General features: G+C 34.9%; 1 protein-coding gene across 5 annotated transcripts in view; it reads left to right on the forward strand.

The window, feature by feature from the left end:
- The window catches only part of LOC135681927 (dynactin subunit 2), a 53,997-nt gene that overhangs the window by 12,483 nt on the left and 19,203 nt on the right, over positions 1–22,311 (forward strand). Inside the window, exons 8-21 of one of the 5 annotated variants that reach the window (XM_089112946.1) lie at positions 814–852; positions 1,034–1,074; positions 1,531–1,594; positions 1,897–1,959; positions 2,364–2,429; positions 3,019–3,063; positions 4,334–4,411; positions 5,137–5,208; positions 5,503–5,565; positions 6,618–6,657; positions 7,747–7,838; positions 8,465–12,336; positions 13,338–13,500; positions 13,591–13,651. In XM_089112946.1, coding sequence (XP_088969072.1) covers positions 814–852; positions 1,034–1,074; positions 1,531–1,594; positions 1,897–1,959; positions 2,364–2,429; positions 3,019–3,063; positions 4,334–4,411; positions 5,137–5,208; positions 5,503–5,565; positions 6,618–6,657; positions 7,747–7,838; positions 8,465–8,560 — 759 coding nt within the window. In that variant the 3' untranslated portion in view covers positions 8,561–12,336; positions 13,338–13,500; positions 13,591–13,651. Of the gene's footprint in view, positions 1–813; positions 853–1,033; positions 1,075–1,530; positions 1,595–1,896; positions 1,960–2,363; positions 2,430–3,018; positions 3,064–4,333; positions 4,412–5,136; positions 5,209–5,502; positions 5,566–6,617; positions 6,658–7,746; positions 7,839–8,464; positions 12,337–12,361; positions 13,501–13,590; positions 13,652–20,163; positions 20,291–22,311 lie in introns of those variants that run through there. The other 4 variants (XM_065196582.2, XM_065196583.2, XM_065196584.2 and 1 more) reach the window with 4 other exon arrangements.

Below are 22,311 nucleotides of genomic sequence, written 5' to 3' on the forward strand. Positions count from 1 at the left end.
GGTTTTGCATGTATTTCTGATAATTCTGAAGTATTTTCATATTGATTTTGGGTCTTTTTGGGTCTTATTTGCTCTAAGACCCCTTAAAAGAATAAGAATGTTATGACGTCATAACAATATTTTCTTCGAAGTTTTTAAGATTTACCAATTGTACAGAATGAATAAGATAAGAGATTCGTGATGTGATATATCAGTTAAATCTTTTGCAAGTTGGAAGAGTATGGTCAGGGACGACGCTGGTTTTTCTAATGAATCAATGTCGTTTTTGTTTGATTTTGACCTGACAAAATTTCAGTTGTCTGATGGTGCACTGGCCTGTGCTCATGTCCATGTGGCCTAAGCTTAGACAATTTGTAAGCAGAGTTATAAAACTCTAGAAATAGGTTTTATTATGTCGTCCCTCTTCCACTCTATTCAAACACAAACACAGTTTAACAACTAAAAGCCATTTGATGGATTAATCTAATAAATCTCCAAGAAGATGATAGCTAAAAACGGATACTGAAATGTCCCAATGATTATTTTTGCCCCATTTCAAGCTTAAAGTTTCGATCAAAATTTTCATTTAGAAACACTTGTTGACACATCTGTTTTTTTTTCAATGTGAAATGGGTTTACAGACTCGTTTGAAATTACCTAAAATCGTTTAAAATGAATTTACTATCACTTCTGTATTGACAAAATTTGCTTACCTCACCTGACGAATTTATTTTAATACTTCATCCCACGCATCACTTATATAAATTGAAGCACTCGATAGTCAATGAAAAGGTTTTCCTTTTGAAATTTTGTGACGTTTATTTTAATTTTCAGCTCCAAGGTTTGCATCTAGAAAAAGTTCTTGGCGCACAGGTAACAATGCTTCTAATCGTAAAAGTATCCAGTGCATTTTATTTGTTAAAGTATTTTTAAAGTAAGGGTGAAAAGTTTTGGCGAATCTATTTTCTGGAAGCAATCATAGTACAGATTGGTTTTGTTGTCCGTGTTTTCAAACCCAGCTAAAATTCATATACCACTGGTCTGTTTTTTGTAGACGCTAGCCGGAAACGCAGGGCTGCAAGGGAACTGGCTAGGGTAAGTAGATTGATCATGACGCTGGTTCATTATTGGTTGAGCATCCCGTAACTGATAGTCTTAAAGAGAGCAGCGGTGGATCCCGCAGACTAAAATACAGACACATCAATCACGATAGTCGCCTTTTATCACTGCTAGAGTGTTTAAAAATACCCATTTACGTGTGGACGGGGCCTCTATGGGAGAAATCCTTTCCTTTGTAACAATGCTGAGCTCTTTTTTGGTCATCAGTTTGGGAATCTTTTTACTGCTCTGAATTGTTTTGTTTCAGGTTGTTGATAGATACAAGTAGACTTTACCGGTTGATGAATAGCAATTCGTTTTTTCGTGATCTGTAAACTTAGCTATTGATAATTATGTCACACAATCATTATTCTAAGTGTGGAATATTCATTCGTTTCAAAAACAATACAATGCGATTGAAAATATATCATATGTAATATTTTCTACCTGTAGACAAGTGCTAAATCAACTGGAGTCTTTTAAGTCAAAGCCTGCAAGTAAAGATCCGTCTGAGAAGGTTGGTGCCTGTTGCCTCAATTTGTATTCTAAGCTACCTGTTGAAATGTCACAAGTCTGTATATCTTTGCTAAACTTCCAAACTTAAGATGTCAGACATTGAACTGTTACCTGATTTTAAAAATACTTGTACTCTCATATAAAAAAGTTTAAAAATACTTGTTATTTCTCTCAAATCTTGCCAGAAGCTACAGCGATACAATGCTTTTGTTTCAATTTATATCAATTTGGTTTTATCAATAGGGTTTGTATTCTTCAATATACAAGCTAAAAACATTTGACGTCATTTGATTTTCCCTACAGGATCATGTGCTATACGAAATGTATTGTCGACCTGAACATGCCAAGTTTAGTCAAACAGCCAAGGTATTCATTTATAATTTTTTGCTGTCTTCGTGCTGTCGAATTTTACGGGTTCCATTTAAACAGGAAACTTGCTCATTCTAGACATCCTATCTCATCACTTTTCTTAACCAGTCAGGTCTGATCTTTCTTGATCTACTGAGCCAATCAGTATTACCCTCACATTATCAATAAAGATTTATTAGCTTTTAACTTTCCTGATAAAGTGATAAATGTTAATTTTCTAAAAACTATAAACATTAAAAACAAGTAGTTCAAGCAACAAGTACTTTTGATAACAAAAATTTAAAAAAACTTTCAAATAAGGATGGTTTAAAATTTTTAAAATTCAGTCTCCACTCAAAAAATCCTTTTCAGTTTCATTTTTATTTGTGAATTTATGATGTGGCAATGACATTTATTTCTAGATAGCAGAACTAGAAAAAAGGCTCAAAGGTATGGAAGACCTCATAGGAAAGGACAGTCAAAAAATGGTAGTTATATTTTTCTATCATTGTCTCATTTAGTGTTTAATGTTTAAGCATTTTTGGCAGCCATACGTTTGCTTTTTACTTACTTATAGCTAAAATGGTCTGTCCTTTTTTTAAGATTTATCGTAAAAATAAATTGTTGAATAGAAACAGGGCGATTAAAAGCCTTTTTAAGCTTCAGCCCCATTTTCCATAGTCTGTAAGTGAATTTGAGATTTCTAATTTCATTGCTTCGTGGAGACATGTGAGCAGGAATGAGTGTATGCTAAAAATTTAAAATCCTATGTACTTTTTAATCCAGATTTGAAATTGTTTATCAACGTCAAGTGCCATTCTCATTCATAATTAATTTTATCTTTGTTGCTTTGACATATTTGCAATCAAATTATTTAAGAAGTTCCCCATTAAGATAATGGCTCAAAAGGGAGAGGCTGGCTTTGGTCTTCCCATGTGGAAACGGTAACAATGCTTCTCTAGCTGTCTTCTGTAAGATTGCTCCGCCCTCCTTTCTGCCTAATGACATTCTTCAAGGACGTCTGTCTTTTGTTTTTGCTTTCTTGCATAAATAATCCGTGATATGATTCGTTTGCAGACTGCAATCATAGCAGAGCCAGAAAACACTAATTTATCGTTAATGGTGAGTTCCATTTTTCATTAGAATCCTTATCCTTACTATTGTTGCAAACAACACCCCTATTATATCGTAATATGCGAAGAGGAATCTTAAGCTATCAGATGCTAGAAGCTATATTGCAGAAGGTACGACAAGCAACTTGTAAAAGAATTTTCTATTGTGAATAAATAGGCTACAGGCTAAACCCGACGCCAAAAATGACTTTCTTTCTTTAAACTTAATCCTTTCAAATATATCAGAAGTCCTCAGCACGTAAAAGCCTGTCTTTGATACTGTTATTTAATATTGAAAATGCATGATGAGAACACGTGTTTTCATAGATTAAGAAAGGATCAGATTGTTACGAAACCCGGTCATTCTTCGCTTATTCATAATTTTGCTTTTGTTTCCTTCGTAAGTACTCAATAAGTTAAGGTGTTGCACGTACAGCTTGAAATACGTCGCAAATGCTGGTGCTGAAATGAAGCAAATTTCGTTGTTATTGCTGGGCAGTGCAGATTAGCTGCTGCGAATGTTGGAGCGATCACTCTAATGTAGTAAGAACATGTGATATTGTTTTCCTCAAAATGTGAGGTCGACAGGTGTAACACTTTCAAATATGTTTGCCAAAATATGTTTTTCCCATTAAGATGCCCAGCTCTTTGGTGATAGCCTCCAGTGTTTTTTTCTTATTCTTCAGCTTATTTCGTCAAATGAATGTAATTAGAGGACAGAAAACTCTCTCTATTCTCGGCCTGAGGATCTTTAGAGACCATATTACCAACACCAAAACTCATCCCTTTCCTACATTTGAACAAACTCCAGTTAAAAATATTGTCCAAACTATTTTCAAACTGTTCTTTTTTATAAATCTGTAGCAACTTTGTGAGTAGTTTAAACCATGAAAGTATTTCCCTGTTTACTCTCAAAATAAGCACATGACGCTGGTGAAGCTACCAAGGCTGAACATTATATAAAAATACTGTTTAATTATCAATTTATATTCAATTATGTATATTTATTATATTTTTTATATCATATGATATATAGCTGTATACTTTAGGTAGCTATAAATCGTATCTTTAAATGCCAATGGCAGAAATGTTAAAAATTAAAAATGTACAATTATCTGCTCATACTGACCTATTATGTTAAAACAAACTTATCTTGTCTTCAAGGAAATGCATTCAGTTTTCGACTTTCTGTTTTTCAGAATCCAAATTAGTTGTTTGATCATGTCATGCGCATGTTATACCATTTTCCATTTCATTTTATCTTGGCTTTACAATTCTAGGACATTGTGGCAGTTTTAAGAACAAAAATGTCGCTGTTTGACCCAACGAACATCGATATCGTCGACACTCGCTTACAGGTCGGTGTTCAATCCTTCTTCGTGCACCTGCACTTCCCCTTGTTGTCAAGTTGACAGAAAGTTTGTTCCATCTATTCGTTTTTACTAAGCCTGTTTTCTATGAAATGTCTCTGTGAGTTCTCGTTTTTTCAGACTCCTGGTTTGGGAAGCACCTGAATTGATCGCTATGAAATTTCTTGTTGCGCTTGATACACTGTTATCTTATAGAATTTCAAAGCATAATCATGTCATCTCTAACTTAACATGTTGTTTGTATAGTTGCAAGGAGTTTTAATTTATTTAAAAATCTATTGTATAGTAATTTTTTATTTTAGTAAAAGCAATTTCCCCTCAAAATATTGATTTTGCCCTGGGGTTTAAAAATAAATATTTTAGAAATAGCATTGTAGGATTACTTCCTGTTTTTGGCGTACTTCAACCAGATTTTTAAAAATTGTTTTCAAAATGATTTTTACTTCAATTTGTTCTTGATTTTGTGCTCTGAAGAAATTCTGCCTTAGAAGCTTGAAATTCTTGAATTTTGTTCAAACCGGCACGTAGAAATGACCAGAGTCTTTTAATTGGCAGGATTGAATAGACAACTTGAATAATATTTTGATCACCTTGTCTTTCGGCAAGGCCCGACCAAACAGATTTTGCCATGAAGCTTTTCAACTTGATAAATTGTGTTTAGGACTTTTTGGAGAAGTATTGTTAGTTGAAGATATTTTGCCTGTTTTTGATAGGGTGTTCTACAACACATCCTTCAAGTCGGAAGCAAAAAGGAGGCTGTGGATAATGCCGACAAGGAGACGAAGGTTTGTCAGGAAATAAGTTGAAATTAAGAATGAATTTTTTTTGGTAAGCAACTAATTCGTTTGTAAAAAATTCATGGATAGGTTTAATGGCACTTTATCCACTCAACGATTCCTTTGTTGGAAACACGGAGTAGCAACTTTAAACTGTCCTGTTCAACACTCCAATGTGTATACTGCTCTGCCAATACAGCATCGATAAAATGATAACAAACCGGAAGTTGTAATCTTCGTACATTTACCGTCATAGCCACATACATCACTGAATGCTAGAAGAAATTTTTATTTTAATTGCAGATCGCTGAATTGTACGAAATGATGCGCAAATGGGACGGTATCGCTGAAATTGTTCCAGATTTGGTATGTTTTTTCCTCTTGAGCATTCTTTCAAAGCCAGTTACATCTATGCCGACAATTTGACTGCTTATTTATCATGAAAGTGGCGATATTCTATCATGAATATTTTCCTGGAGTAAGACCTAACGAGTTTTCTGTTCTTACATGTGTTAAGCAGTTCAAAGTTTGTTTTAGATGCCTATACAGACTTTTATATTATCATAAGGAGGAACGATCTTTGTTGAGCCAAAGACAGCCTCAACAGCATAACCCTTTGTGGAGGCTATTTTAGCTTTTGGTAAACTAGTAAAAATATCCATTCAATTTTTCATTGTCAGACAAATCGTCAGCTTTAATTTCATACTTGACAACCCTATAGTTCTGATACTTGACAACCCTATAGTTCTGATACTTGACAAACCTGCAGTTCTTACGTTTTTAGTTGTAGGCTCTTAGGATGTATTTTTCCATCCTATTGAAAATTTTTAGAACTTTCAAATTTTGACCACATAACATAAAAAACACTATGAAATACTCCCATATATGCAAAATCAGTTAAATTTGTCAAAAATCAGGTGAGCTTTGGCCAATATTTGGGATTCGCTAATTGATTACTTTTATTTTGGCTCAGTTCACAAAGTTATGAACCAAGACCAAATTACAGAGGTTTGATGGGGCCAAAGCTTGTGCTCATCTGGACATATTTCAGCCAATTCGTAATACCTTTAACTGATTTTGCAGATTTAGAGGGGTTTCATAGTGCTCTTTTAGGTTCTGGGATCAAAATTCAGAAATTCTAAAAATAAATTTTCATGACGTCATCACTTGACAACTCTCTTAGGGTGAGAGTTTAGCGGCAGCGGATTTGTCGCAAATAAGGAACCAATCAAACATGTCATTGTTTCTCTCAATCTACCTTCGATTCGCATCTTGATTTAAATTTCTTCTTACCGATGTCAAACTCTTAGGATTATCGGACGAAAACCTTTTAGTATGCTATACTTCCGCTTTTCTGTGCTAGATTCAAATTTTGTGGTACCAAAGGCTTATTTGCTGAATCAATTGTACCTTTGTAGGTAGATCGCCTCAAAGCATTAACGTCCTTGCACGAACAAGGTGAGTTCTTGTGTCTTTCTGTTTATGGAAGCAGCCCAGTTATTTCCTGTTTAGATGGTCAACAGTTACCTCATAGACAACAGTTACCTATAGAGATGACTTTTGGTATCCAAGGACCGTAGAAAGGAAGTAGGCTTGTCTTCCGAAATAGATGGATCACACCTATTCGGAATTACATATATCAGTGTGCAGGGCGAATAAAAAGAGAAACAAATTTTGCTCGGGAATCCCTGGTTTGCCAAAGCATACATAGACGGCAAATTTATGATAATTTAGCAAGCAAGGTCGTTTTTGCATTTTGGCGTTTTGAAGTCTGTACATCAAGGCAAAGATCCATGTTTATTTTGACGTAAAGAACGCGGTTTCTCATCAGGACTCTAAAACTGAAGGGTTATTAGTCGCTGATTGGTCAAAAGCAAAGAACCAATCATTTGCAAGAAATTTCCAACTCTCGATGCTTTTGTTGCGCACCACCGTTCTGCTTTATATAATTTTTTGCAATGCTATCGCGTCATATCTCTTATGAAATTTGAAATTTAAGTATTCAAGCAATTCAAATCATGAACGATGAAACGAACTTAAATCTAGAAGAAACTGTTGTTTCTAAAAATTGATGTAGGATCTAAGTTTGTTTTTGATAAGATTTCGATTTATTTACAGCAGATTATGCTGTTTGGTGTATACAAGAGGACGGTTCAGTTGCCTGATTAACGCATTGAGCGTGTAAATCGGGGCAGCATCTTAGAACTATCCTTTTCTTTACATCAAAAGTAGCGTTTACACCTCTCCCTTTATGGTATCGACCACTTTAGGACAGGCCGGTGAACAGTAATTTTTATGATCGGCAGATTATAATACCAACGTTTTAACGTTCCATGAATTCCTAAGCAATGCTTTGTGTTATATACTTTGCGCTGCTGACAGATTTTTGAATACCTTGCTTCTTTATATTGACTAGTTTTATGATTCACAGTACTCTAAGGACAGAAGTTCCGTGCTAATTGATTTATAAATTGAGTTTTTCGGGTTGCAACTTCGACTTTAACATTTATTACAATCATCAGACATTTTATTTTATGTTTGTTGCAGCAAGCACCTTCGCAAAGTCTCTAGTACATTTAGAATCCACTCAAAGCCAAATCAAAGATCAACTGAAATCTGAAACACAAATGTTAGAAAAGGTATTGCTTTCTATTCCATTATGCCGCTTATAAACTTCATTAATTCAAAGAGAGCTTCACACCATGACCGCTTTCTACAAAGAATGGTCCAGACTAATTCTTCAACGGATTATCATCGTTTTCTTGGTTTAATTTAGAGGTTTCCATTGTGCATCTAGTCATATTTTCAATACATATTTCCAAAAAGCTTTTCTCTACTGAAGGCCGTTCTTCGACTCTATGGCTGCTTTTTCAAGGTGATTAAAAACATTACCCTCTAAGAATGTGGACAGAAAAGAAATGGTGCAAATTGAATCCTAAACCTATAAAAGTCATCTTTTCTTTTTAAATCTAAGAAAATTTGAGTGGCATAGAAGCACCTCAAAACATGATGTGGAAGAAAAAGGATTACTTTTGAGGGATAATCTATCTTGTCTTCTTTTTCTCTCAATATGAGCAATTGTCACCTTAATTTAATCAAAAAGGCATATTGCTGTTTGTTTGAGAATGGAATAATCGATTTCAGTAAGGCCCGATCACGCCAAAGTTTAACTTTTCGTTTAAGATTAGTTAGACAGCTTTTGATCATTGTCTTATTTCAGTTTGTTCACAGTTTTCATTAAACCTTTTTTCCTTTTTTCTAACAGATGGAAGGAAATTTTGCTGACAACATGAAAGCTATCCAGTCCAACTGTGAGAGTATTGATGCAAGAATTACTGGCCTATTAGAGAAAATTGGCTAGGAAGTATGTTGTATTGACTATCTAGTAGCGAGTTCTATTTATTTAAATAATTTTAATTTCAGACAAGGTCGTATATGGTGTATTGCAAATAAAGTGTATTGCTAAGATCACTCGTTTTGAATATGTAATCGAATGTTGTTGTGCCTCGTCAAAATACACTGCTTCTTCCTTTCTCTAAAGATGTAGCTGCCTTTTCTTTTAAATTACTGCTTTTCCTGTCAATCAAATGTCTCTCCGTTCCTCTTATTCTGTTGCAAAGTGTCACCCTTTTGCTTTTCCCACAGCTTTCGCTTTTCCTTGAGCTTACTAAGTATCACAAATATTGGCACATTCCTTTTTTAACAGATAGTGATCAGGTAAACATCATGTTACTTTGTATTTTTCTAAAGAAACAGTATTTTGATGTAACTTGAAAAAGCGATACTGATAAGCGTCAAAGACATTTGTTGATAATATGTTCCTTCAGGATTCATGTGTGAAAAATTTGATCCAGTCTTTTCCAGAGCAATGATCTTGTTTCAAGGAATATAATATCTTCTTAGTCTTAATCAGTACATTCAGCAACATTTGGTAGTTTATTGGTAGAAATGGTTCATGAGATAGTATTCTGTAGTTGAGATAGAGTATGATTATCTTTGAGCTGTCCACAAAAAAACTGTCATGTCTTTCCTGCGCCTGGCTTAAACATCTGATATTGATTTGCGACACTGACGTCAAATATATATATAACGCTTCATAAAAAAATCTCCAACACCTACTTGAATATTTGAAAGTTTTTAAACCTCGATGAATTTTTTAGCATGGCTTGGTCTATCTATATTCGTAAAGGGGCTTTGATTGCTTATGCCTGATAATTAATAGCGACTGTTTTTTTAACCTATGAGACATTTTAAGACTACTAATGATCCCAAAAGTTTCAGAGAGATTCCGAATGCTTCAGAATTAAAAAGGGCTCGTTTCGGTCAAGATGTTTAACATTCTATTTCTATACTATTCCACTCCAGTCATCGGTGATCTTTAGATACAGAACCTACAGTGAGGTCAGGCCTATAACTAGTCTCTATTTATGTTGCGGCAAGGCTTCCAAGCTAAAAAAATTCGGATAAACCATCAGATGCTCTCTTTAAAGGGCGATCTGTCTTAATATACAATCGAAGCGATAGAGTATGAATAGCTGGCTGAGGGTGAAGAATTTGATAGGCTGAAGAACTGTAGGCTGACTTAGGAACTGAAGATTGTAAGAGGCAGAGAAAATTAACTTCCTCACTTGCACAATTTATACAAACCAAAGGTTTAAGCTTAGCCAAAACAAAGCCAAAGTGGCTAGCCTTCTTTTCTTTTAATTAATCTTTATCCACATCTAGTTCGCATATACTGAAATAGAAGTAGCCAAAAGAATGAAGACTGACTCTGCTGTAAAGACAGTCGTAGCATATCTGAAAATGGTTCTACTGACCACCATCCTGATATTACATTGGATGTAATGTAGTATAAACGAATTGACAAACTGACTAGTGATTGTGAACATTAATCTTCTATTCAGTATGATAAATGCAATCAAGTTCGTTTATTTTTTCTTAAGGAGCACAGTATTACTTGAAAGAACGTCAGAAAACTGGGATGATTTTTTCTCGCTGTTGCACGATCCCATGATTTTAAAGATGATTTTGTCACAGTAGATGGGAAAGAAACTGCAAAAACAGTAGCAATTTTCGGATGTATTCTCCTTTTCCTAAAAGCTATTATGTGCCTGCAAGCTTTTTTTCACTTCTCGCGGAGAAGTCTAGTAAAGTTCACACAGTGGTGAGCAGCTTATTAAACTATTTAGAAAAATCTGTTGTGCCACTGGAAGCTTTGTTGTGCGAAGAAACTGCGAATTTAGTTGCTTAAAACGCTGCACTCGCTTTAGAATTACAGTCAAAGGGCAAATGATTTAAATCTTTTGGTAATCCATCCACTTTCCCTTATAAACATTGTAGATTATCTTTTCCTCTTTACGAAATTTCTAAAATCCTCACTGATGATGTAATAAGTCATTTGCGATTTCTAACACTAAAAGCCTGTTCCTTCGATTTGAAATTCAACAATACTCAGCCATAAAGTTCAACATCAAAATTGCCTCTTGCAGTGGACCTGGTTGATTTGATAATGGACATGTAAACCCAGCCAACTCCAATAATGCCATACGCTTTCAAATTATGGTATACATCTAAACTTGATACTTTTTCATAATGGCTCAAAAGATGTTAGCAAACTGGTTTTACGCCTTTTTCTATGAACCCAAAAAGACGACCGAACTCTTTACAGGTTTGCTAGATTTTCAATTATCATTTCAATTATTATTATTTTATCTGGAATTTAAAACATGATCATTAGTCTGAGGTTATTGGATCACAGGTAGAGAATGGGATTCGGTATCTAAGTCTGATAGATCGATCGAAGAGAACAGATAGAGTACATTTGAAAGTCAGGTTTTTATGAAGAGAAAATTGGATGTGGAGGCACCTTTCAAGTTTTACTAAAAATTATTCCAAATATTTCTGAAAAAGAGGACTACTGTACCAAATTTTTACTGCAGGTGGAAAAAGAGATTTTTATATTCACTGAGACAGGTATTAATTGCGAGATTTATACGGGACAGACCCGATACAAAATCTACTTCTACTTGTTATTTGTGCAATGTAAAATTTTTCGGACAACAGCATCGCATCATACAAGTCAATGATTCGTTTAAAGACTGTTTTTTCCAATTATATAAGCAAAAGAGCTACAAAGATATTAATCAAAACTCGCCTTAACCCACTAGGCTCAGACACCCTAAAGTACCCATTGAATTCATTTCACCAAGGCAAGTCAATGGGGGTAGTAATAGCACTAATAACCGATTCACCTAGCTGTAGATTGTATACTGTCTTGACATTTGATGTTTTCTTTTCATAATTTGCATTTATTGTTATGCTACTGGATGTTTGATACCTAAATAGAACTAAAAATATAATTACATTAGACATCCCAGTGAACTAGCATACAAAGGTGTAACAATGCCTTTTTTTAGTGAGTGCCAGTTTTTTCATTAGATTTATACTGTTTTGGCTATATGGCGCTTCCGGAGCCCGTTGGTCAATTCTCCGTTGATTTCATTTCTTGAACGCTTTCAGCTTTCGATCACAATGCAGGCTACCAATGCAGGCTAGGACGTTATCAATACAGGTTTGGCATTCATAGCTTCAATGCTGAAATTAAACTTTCTGGCTTGAATTAACCTCATTTTCCTGTTTGTCTTCTTCTTGATCATTTGAAGTACAAACAAAATTCTTGTTCTACTTTTTGTCACCATCTGATGTTTCTACAGAGGAAGGTACTGTAGTATGAAGCGAAATGTTTCTGCTTTTGTGCCATCTGGAATAGAACATTACCTCAATGAAATACTGTTACCAAGCTACACGAGGTTAGCTTGCGGAATGTCAAAATTTTCAAGGTCTTATGTTTGTAATATACACCTGCATTTCAGTGCTGTATTATTGTTTCTTCCTACGCGGACTTTTTATTTTACACTGAACGCTTTGTTTTCTTATAAGTAATATTTTACGCCACGTTTGTTCTTGATGTGAACGAAGCATCAAGATCCAGTAAACCACTTTTTAACTTAAGCTGAGTATGTTTTAGCTTAAACGTTTTAGTGTTGTGAATTTTGACAGCATTGACGCATACAGTTAACTGGGACAAAGAATGGTGTTGATATCTTTCAAAGACGATGTTTTTTACCAAGTGAAGTTGTAAGTATATATAACGGATATATTCTATTCTAACATGTATAATTAGCACAACCAACCTGCTGTTTTAAAAACATTTAATATTTTAAGAAACGCGAGAGAATTTTTTGCAAGATTTATTTACTTTGCTTGTTCAATTGCCAGCAGTACAAGCATGGGGATGAATTTTTTTCCCAGACAATCCCAAAAGTTACGGGCTGTCGTGTTTAGCATCAGAACTAATGAAACATTTGAATTGGGAAGGATACAGGCATCAAGACGGTATTAGGCAAAACTTGCAGAAAGACTTTCTCTGTCCAGCAAATGTAAATATTTGCCTGATGCGCAAATCTTTCGTTAGGGTCATGTAGGCCGTCTAGTTTTTAGTTTGTTATAGCTTCAACAATTATCTTTTAACCTTTAGATCAAGAATATTTTAATCTTTAGATGGTTGAGTTTTTAGCTTCTATCCGATAATAATTCAATGTAGGTTCTTATTGTTTAGTCACTATAATGAAAATGCATATGAATTGACTGTGGAAAATAGAATGCACGAAACTGGTGCATTATTCAATGCAATCTCCAAACATTTTTTAATCTAATATCAAGCATTAAAGGTTGATAAACTCCTGAAAAATAATTTTAATAAAAGCTTTTTAATGCAGATCCGAGGTGCTATTCTAAAGACTCGCCCTTTAAGGCGCACTCTCTAAGATTGAAGTTTCGAATATTCTGTAGTCGGCGAGCTGTGAATATTTTAAGGTTTTCAAGCAAGATGCTTTGTCATTGTTTTTTTAACTCCCTTTAATTTCTGATGTGGAAAGCATTCTAGTCCAAAATAGGTTTTCTCCATCTCAAAATCCCCATTCTCGCATTTTCGACCGTGTAACCTCCAATTTTTAAGACTCTGAAGAAGTTACATGGGAAAGACTACAAATTCTGATAATTATCATTGCTATAGTCACAAGTATTTTAAAAAGAAGTTGTCGTGCGTGGTCACGTCTGCCATTATTTTCGCCCGGCAGGTGCAAGTGTAGTGGATCATTCACCTGCTTCAAGTTGTACAAAGGACAGAACAACAAAAGGATGCCGGAGGATCGCTAATTTCACTGCTCATCAAACAACGTTGAATAGAAAATTCTCCAACTGACATAGGCCCGTTTCAGTCTGGAAGACAACAAGCTTTCGGTAGGCGCTATTTCCTAAATTGTCATTTGATGATGTATTTATTCCGAAACGACTGTCTTCCAATATTCTAAATCTTTTGTTCTTTTGCAGTGTTGTGGTGAATGCTTTGGTAGCAGAATCACAAGAGCATCACAACCATTTCTAGAACGTGAGTTCTTCGATTTTTCTTGTTTTTCTTTCAAATGTTATTTTGTGGTGAAAATATATGAAAACGTCCGCAAATCTGTTTTTGCCACAGCTGACCTACCTCCTGAGCGTTTCGCGGAAATCACTGTATAACCGTTAATTAAATAGTTATTCACGAACTACTTGTCGCGTTTCTTTCTGTTAACTCTAAGCACTTTAGTTCGGTTCAGATAATCATTTTGATTGAGTCGTTAGCGAGAATGGAGAAAAAACTATTTGGACGATAAGGATTAGAATCGAATCTGACAAATGCTAATAAAGATTATTGAGATTCTGTTACCGTTGATGTCATTTGCGATTGTAACGATTTGAGTGATGATATTGATTTTGATTTGATTTGATTTGATTTGATTTTGAAGCCAATGTGGTGTTGATTATGATATTGCGATTCTTGTTGAGGCTATTGCAGTCATTTGGAGGTTGTGGATGACCATGATCTGAAATGATTCATAGTGATTTATGTCATGCTACCTATTAATCGTGGTAATGATTATTGCGATCATGCTGAAGGTGGTTGACTGTTGTCATAGTGATATTTAAATGAGTTTGAGGTTATTGCTGCCATTGTGATAGTGATTTTGATGGAGACGTGTTTGGCATTTATCTTGCTACTTGCTCTAAACAATCTAGAGCATTTTACAAAAATAGATCTAAGGGGTCAATCAAGACAGGTTATGGCACGTTAATAACAAGCACAGACAAACCATCCTTTGTTAGTAAAGTAAAGAGAACAGGGAGTCCTCAATTTTTCTTTCTGTTATATTTTCAAGCTGTTTTATTGCATGTAAATCTCACTTTTTCTTTTCTTTGCACTTTTTGCTAAATTGCAGGCACAAAATTTCTAATTATGTGACCAACTGTGTGTGTCACTTCCTTCGGGGTTGAGATTATTTATGATACAGATCAGGGATTCTTAACAACGCCTTTCTCACTTTTTCTAATTTCTATGCTACCCTAATCATTCCCTGATTTCTAGTCCCATCAACCATGATTTCAAAATCAGTTTTGCAACATCAATGACGGCATGATCCCTATCGATTCTGAGACGCTTGTAAGAAAATGCAATGAAAAGTAATCTTGAACATATGATGATTTGTCTGGCTATATGATCATAGTGGACGAGGCTTTTATTAGAAGCATAATTAACAATTTTAACTAAAAGACCATTACTCTACTTTTTGTGTAAGTCTTGCTGCAATTTATTTTGAAATCTATGTCATGGATTTTAGACTCTCTGGTGTTAAAAGCCAGGAAGATTTTGGCCCAGCTTATTTGTGTGCCTTGACAGATTCTAGACCTAGATGTACTCTTCAATACACTTCGATGTATCCTTGATCTGCTGTGGTGAACCGTACGAGATGCATTAACGTGATATAGGATTACTGATCAGCATAACATGCAAAAATTTACAAACATCATGTCATTATATTTCGAGAAATGCAGACCATTCACCTGCCTTATTCGCAAATCTAGGAAAGCTAACGTCTGTTTTGCTAATCAACTCTGTGATTTTGTCAGCACCTTTATCACAAACTGTAAACATGATTGCCAGATTGCATATGCCAATACAGGTGACTAACTCCGCCGAAGACCAATAATTAATCCGAGTATATAAATATAAAGTTGCACAGAATTTCATGCTATGGGAAGACTTTCCTTCAAACATATGTCAAAAAGAATTATTAATGTTATTTGGTTTTGAACTAGATAGGGAAAAATTGAGCCATCAGTATTTCTTGAGAAACTCGAAAAAAGCCTTTTTTATCGTGGAGGGATTTCTTCGTAGATTTGATAACTATCTTTGTTATCATTCTAAAAATTTCACAACATTTTTATCTAGCTCAAATATCATTATGATAAATATCGGTCTTATCAACTCAACAACTCCAGTGCACTCTTCTCAAAGCGAAATATTCCTTCATTCTTCATTCTTGATAAAGGTTTTACAATTTATGAAATCGTCATATTCTTATAGTATGTGTAATTTTTGCATTACTCGTGAGAATGGTGGCGACGAACTTTTAGTCCAGCTTGAAAAGAAAAGAAAATAAACTCAGATCGGAAAGACAATGATCAATTTATGTTATCTGCGCTTTAAATAGATCTATTCATGCTCTAATTAATTAGAATCATTTAAAAAAGTTCAAACCAGCAGCTTTTCAATCTTGTTTTTCTTTCTCCCTTAAATAATTACTTGCAGATTCACCTTTTTACGACCATATAGATCAAATATTCTCACATATTTCAGCTTATTTTCCAAATACATCTGTTTGATGGAAATTCGCATACGTTTATGGTCAGGTGGAATAATGAGAAGGTAGATTAGGCCCTAATGAAAGGCTTGATTGGCAGAATACATTTTGAAATCATTTATGTCTGGATTAACAAACTTTTTATGTATTGAATCAAGTAAGTTTATATTGAATTTCACCAGAGTTGATTTTTGGGGCATTTGCTTCTGGTTTCATTTTTCTGAGGAGCAACAGTCTAAATGTGGCTTGCCAACATTTGCTCAGGCCAATCTTTGACTTAGCCAACAGTTTTTTACCCGTTTTTTGTGTTTTCCTGGTGGTTTTTAGATTTAGACTTTAGGCTAGCTATTTGTTAAATTCAGTAGTGATACTATTGGGGCTCATAACGTCTTGTGATAGGTTGATTTGAGCTATTTTTGTTATTCGGATATCGTTGTCTTCGGAGATCAAGCCTTTCTAGTGAAATCCTTTGCTAACGTTGACACCTTTTTGCATGAGAGCGATTTATTAGGTTTTCTCGTGGTAAAGATTTCGGTGAGCTTCACAAAAGGGGTGCTCTCCACGAGCCAAATGTTTTGTGTCTTACGCCAAGTAACATCCCTTCGCAGCATTCAAGAGACTCTTATGGGTAGCATTCTAGGGCCTCTTAGGGACGATTACTTCCTTTATCGGCTTGGGGTTGTAGCCAGATGGCTGTGCCTACGCCTTTCTTTCCTTTTTTCTCGCCTTCTTTTCCAGATATGAATGTTGCTTTTAATGCTTTTATTGTTCAATTTTCACCTTCCATTCCTTTAAACAATGTATTAGCCCTCACTTCTGACATCATTGAAACTTCTCGTTCTATTTAAACGTTATCTTTCTCTGGTTTGTTTCCATTTTTGAGGGATAGGGTACTATTAGGCGGGACTTGTTCATCGGTTGTAAATAGAGGAAATGATTCGAAAGCTTACGTGTCATGTCAATTGCGTTTCACACTGCTACATTTTCAGGACCATCGCTAAGGAGAAAGATGCAGGGAATGTGATACCCGTTTGCAAAATGACTTAGCCAATTGAACGTATTCAAAGATAGATTCAGTGAATTACTGTTTGTTGTTGAATAATTAGCCATCTCTTCATCATGCCTCTGTGTAAAGATATTAAACAATTAAGCGGCCTGAACTGTAAAAAGACACCTTTGATTAAAACTATCCCAGATTTCTAAATTGTTCCATTACAATTAAGAAGTTGAAAAACACATCTACAATCAACCATGTAAACTAAGTTTGATGATGCCATTGCTAGAATACCCATGCTGTATTTGTTACCTGAAACAAAGAAACTCGGTATTCCTTGAAGAGCAATACGGTCAGATTATCTTTTTCCAACAAAATGTTCTCATTATACCTGGAGTTTTATCTAAGCGTTTCATTTGAAAAATAACTCTTCTTGCATAGTAAAACAATTTTTTACAACTTATCATTGATAAGCACGCAAGCCCCCCCAAAGCCATCGCGGTTTGAGGCAGGCCTAAATATTATAACTTGAGGTTTAAGGCAGGCCTTAACGCAATAACAAGCTATTGTTGATAATCACGCCCTATAAGTAGTTTGTATACAAAAAACAAAATCACTTTTAAGCAACAAAATTATAGCAGCTACCTGTTATGTTTACAGCATGACTCATTCTGCCCTTGTAGAAGAAAGGCCACCAATAGTCGTAATCAAGAAACGCGTGTTTAACTTGTTTTTTGTTTAACTTGGCGACAAAAACTATAAGATATAAACTAGCGGGAGGATGTCATCATAAATATATCAAAGAGATACGTGAGGAGTAGGCTTCATAAGAATTCCATAATCACAGCCAAGTAAAACAGAAAGTAATCGTCAACCTAAAATGCCTGCCAAAAGTCTTGGAACACTAACGTCAATTTCCAAGGTCAAAATAAATCCCCCCTCTCTCCCCTACAGAACAATGTCGGTTTACTATCAAACGGGTTAGGATTTTAGGAAGCACTTTCTTTTGCGCTTCTTTTATGATATTTCCCTAAATTATCAACATTGTTTTGGGGGGAAGGGGCAGAAGTAGTAATTTTTTCATGAAAGGAATGAAAGATATCAAATGCAGCGTAAATAGCCGGGTGTTCCAAATACTTTTGGCAGGCATTTTACATTAGAATGGCTTGTCATCCTACAACTGTTTTTTGCATATGTTGATTCGAAATGACCAAGAGAGTTTCAACGAGAAAGCCTAATTAACATTTTCATATTTGTTAGCAAATGATAGATGCACTTTTCATGCATCATAACTAAACAACGCCAATCTCATTCTTATGCTATTCTCTAAACAGGGAGATCCAGGGTGCAAATTTTTAACAATTTAGAATTTTAAAGCATTTAGAATATATTCTCTATGTGATCTCTTAAAACATTGTTTCAGCCATTTTTTAAAAAAGGATAAGAATTTCGGACTCGAAATTTATCATGTGGTCTTCTTTTTTTTGAAATACTTTTCTACATGATGCTTTTCTACAATACTGTTCAAAGCAATTTGAGGTCAAAATGCTAAAAACTCAACATAAACATCATCACGATATGGCGGCCCCTTTTATTTGGTTTTTTATGTGCCAGATAAACAAAGAAATTGGGTCGGGCAGGGCTCTTGTTTCATCAAGGCAGTCAGGCCTGCTCTAAAATTACCAGCCTAACAGAACATAACAATATAAAAATACTATCAGAAATTTCATGCATTTGGCAGTTCCTCCACCGTCTTTTAAACTGCCAAAGCATCAAAAAAAATTCTTGTTTTGCTTAAAACATTTGTTCTGTTAACTAGAAAATGGCGCGCTTTTTCAGGAGCGATTCTGTCACATGTGATCATGGAACTATTTGGAAATTTTAAAGATATCTGAATCATTTAGTTTGTTCAATTCCTCTGATTTCAATATGATTTGCTTTTCCACTGTGCAAAGAGGGCCATATTAGATAAAGCCAGTAGCAATTTACAAGGCATGGTATCAGTTCATGTAGCTGCTACTTGAAGAGATTTCCAAATGTTAGTTTGGTTCTTGATGCTGGGGAGAAATTTCGGTTTTTTATATCTCTTCAGGCTTATTGTTAAATTATTATTGTCTGAGTGAAAATATATTGTGACGTGAATGAATCATTATAATTAATTGTGTTTATCAACAATAGTTTGGAATAGATTCACCAGATTGTATTTTCTCAGATTTTTATAACTTGGTTAATAAGTATACATAATAAATTATAAAGTCTCAAAGATGCAGGACAATACTGTTTTACACTATCAGTCAAATCATGCATATTAACCTTTTCAGTCGAAAAATCGCTATATTCTCTCAGTAACAAACTTTAGGGATTTAGGCTAGATTTTGCACTTGACAATACCGTACTTTAAAATGTCAAGTTTTTTAAATCTTATATGGCCTAGAGTTTCGAGATCAGTGGGTCATTATGAATTATAGAAAACTTTAAAATCCTGAAAGCACAAGATTCGTTTTTTTATATAAAATTTCTTGAAACATTGGCATTAACAGAGATAGAGTGCTTAATCGGAAGCTTTTTAAAACCAAGAAATATCACCAAGCATTGCATAACATTTTTTGCATGAAATACGTCTTTACAGAAAATTTCACATCCTAAGGTAGAATGAAATCTGCCCTAAGCAGCAAAACAGCAAAGAATCTTTCGCAGCATAATACAATGGATTAGTATATGCTTGTCAATGTCTTCTAACTTTAGAGCCTTGCTGTTTGGATTCATTATTTAGGGTATTCTACCACTTGATTGAGCAAGATTTTGATTTTTTACTTAGGGTGTTAACGACAGCTAACCCTGCGTAAATTAGCGATCTGTAACCCGCTTAGTCTGAGAACAGAAGTCTCCTCATTAAACCTGAGAACAGAAGTCGAAGTTTTATCCTTAGTTGATCAGCCGGATTTTTTAGCAAGCTTTTAGAAATATCAGTTATATTTCTTAAATGATCCAAGAATATGCAAGTATATGAATAGATGATATCAATGCAAAATATAAAACTCAGCAGTTCAAAGGGATGATTTCTTCTTAACGCAAAGAGTGAGAATCGTTCCTTTACTGTTAGCAAATTGGAACAAGTTTAGTTCTGCAATTCGTATAAACTACTTTGACATTGTATACATATATTGGTAAGATTTTTGCTTTCCTGTCTCTTTTGACACAATAGATAACGTGCTATTGACTTCATTCCAGGCAGCTAGCACGAATGTCGTCTCGTTCTAGAGACTCGGCTTCTTCAGCCTAGATGATAATTAACTTCTTCAAACGGATATCGGCTCCCGACAACAGCGAGGAAAATCGTTCTGTAATCAAAGAAAAGGTATGCCTCATTTTAATTATGAACAATATACATTAATTCTGTTACCATGTAATAATATTAATGGTTATAATTAATTTACATACAGTTGAAGCTAGAATTATGTACAGTAGTCTACTTCTACAGCACCTGCTTTTTAAAGAATTTTTTTTAATTTTGCCCATCCCTGTTGTAAACTTTAGTCATTTTTTGAATAATTTGATGTGTAAGCAACTACTCAATATTGATGAAACCTTTGTTCAAATGTTTTGGAACTAAAGCTCCTCGTGCAATATGAGTTGGATAGTGCTTTGCTTTGAACTGGCATTTTTCAGTTATAGAGATTTAATAGAATCGCAAAATTGAGTCACTGAATCTTTCGGGATGAATGGCCAATGCCCTTGACAGAAGCTACCTGCAGAAATGACGTTTTACGATACATTGAAACACGATGTTTTACAGTACAGTGAAATATATACGTCATATTAATGCATAAATAATGTCAGCTGTTGGAGGAGTTTTACGAACTTATTCTAAATATATAAAGACCCTTACATAGCCACCTTTCAAATTTTCTCTTGTAAGAAATAATAAAAAAATCAGTTGAAAGGATCTGCTTATGCTATAACCATCTTTGCACCAACTATGAAACGTCAGTCTTTTCAAGTATGAGAAGGAAATAATGAAATGGGCATATAAGTACACTTCATATTGTCCGATTAGAAATGGAATTTGCCTTAGATGGCAAGGGAAATGTCATTCTTTCATCAATTGATTCAAGGTGACAGAAAATTTCTCTGTTTGTCAGTTTCCAGTTGGAAAAACTTTCATTAACCATTTGGTTACTGATAATACAAAGCTTTTCTGAATTAGTTCCTGGCCGGTGAGCTACGTGCATCAAGGTTCGCACTGCATTATGGGCAATCCATAATATATACGTGTATTGTTTTATTGATTCGCCTCTTATGATTCACTCCTTGTGATTTGTCTCTTGTGACTCGCCTCTTGTGACTCGCCTCTTATGCTTCGTCTTATGCGATTCGCCTTTTATGATTCGACTCTTGTGATTCGCCTCTTGTGATTCGCCTCTTGTGATTCGCCTCTTGTGACTCGACTCTTGTGATTAACTCGTTGCGATTCGCCTCTTATGATTCGCCTCTTGTGATTCGACTCTTGTGATTAACTCGTTGCGATTCGCCTCTTATGAATCGCCTCTTGTGATTCGAATCTTGTGATTAACTCGTTGCGATTCGCCTCTTGTGATTCACAACTTGTGATTCGCCTCTTGTGATTCGCCTCTTGTGATTCGCCTCTTGTGACTCGACTCTTGTGATTAACTCGTTGCGATTCGCCTCTTATGATTCGCCTCTTGTGATTCGACTCTTGTGATTCGACTCTTGTGATTAAGTCGTTGCGATTCGCCTCTTGTGATTCGCAACTTGTATTTCATCTTTTATAATTCTCTTCTGGTGAATAATATGATGGCAGATTGAAGACTTTTGAAACTGAAACCAATGTTGCTGAGTATGTGCAATGATTTTTGCTTTATTTGCAATTTTCAAAATTGTCATTTTGTGGCTTTTCAAAGTGCACTGGGCAGGAATAAAAAAGAGTTTATTGATAACATGCAAAAAAATTTAGTAAACGCAAGTGAAATGATGATGCAAAAATGAAGAGCTTGAAATTATATGTCAATTTTTGTAGCACTATTTCTTCAGCGTGCTAGTAGCTCTATTTCTTAAATGCAAAATGATACCTACTGATGTACTCCTAGTGTTTTCTCCATTGAATTAAAACCAAACCATTATTTTTTTGTTAATGGTCCATGGAATGCAGTCACAGGTCTTCCATCTAGAATATCCTTTCGATATCTTTGGAAAAGTGGCTATTGCCTCAGGTGTGGTTTTTAATGTTTGTTTTGTTCCAGGTTTTACCTGATTCCTCACAAAAATCGTCGAGCTTGTTGTGCCTAGTCTCTTTACATAATGGCTTCTAAAATCATATCTTATGGAACTGACATCTAGTTACGCTTAAATCCGATACGC

The sequence above is a fragment of the Rhopilema esculentum genome, chromosome 16 (genome assembly GCF_057945365.1).
Source record: "Rhopilema esculentum isolate cy_ngs chromosome 16, ASM5794536v1, whole genome shotgun sequence".
Classification (NCBI taxonomy): Eukaryota; Metazoa; Cnidaria; class Scyphozoa; order Rhizostomeae; family Rhizostomatidae; genus Rhopilema; species Rhopilema esculentum.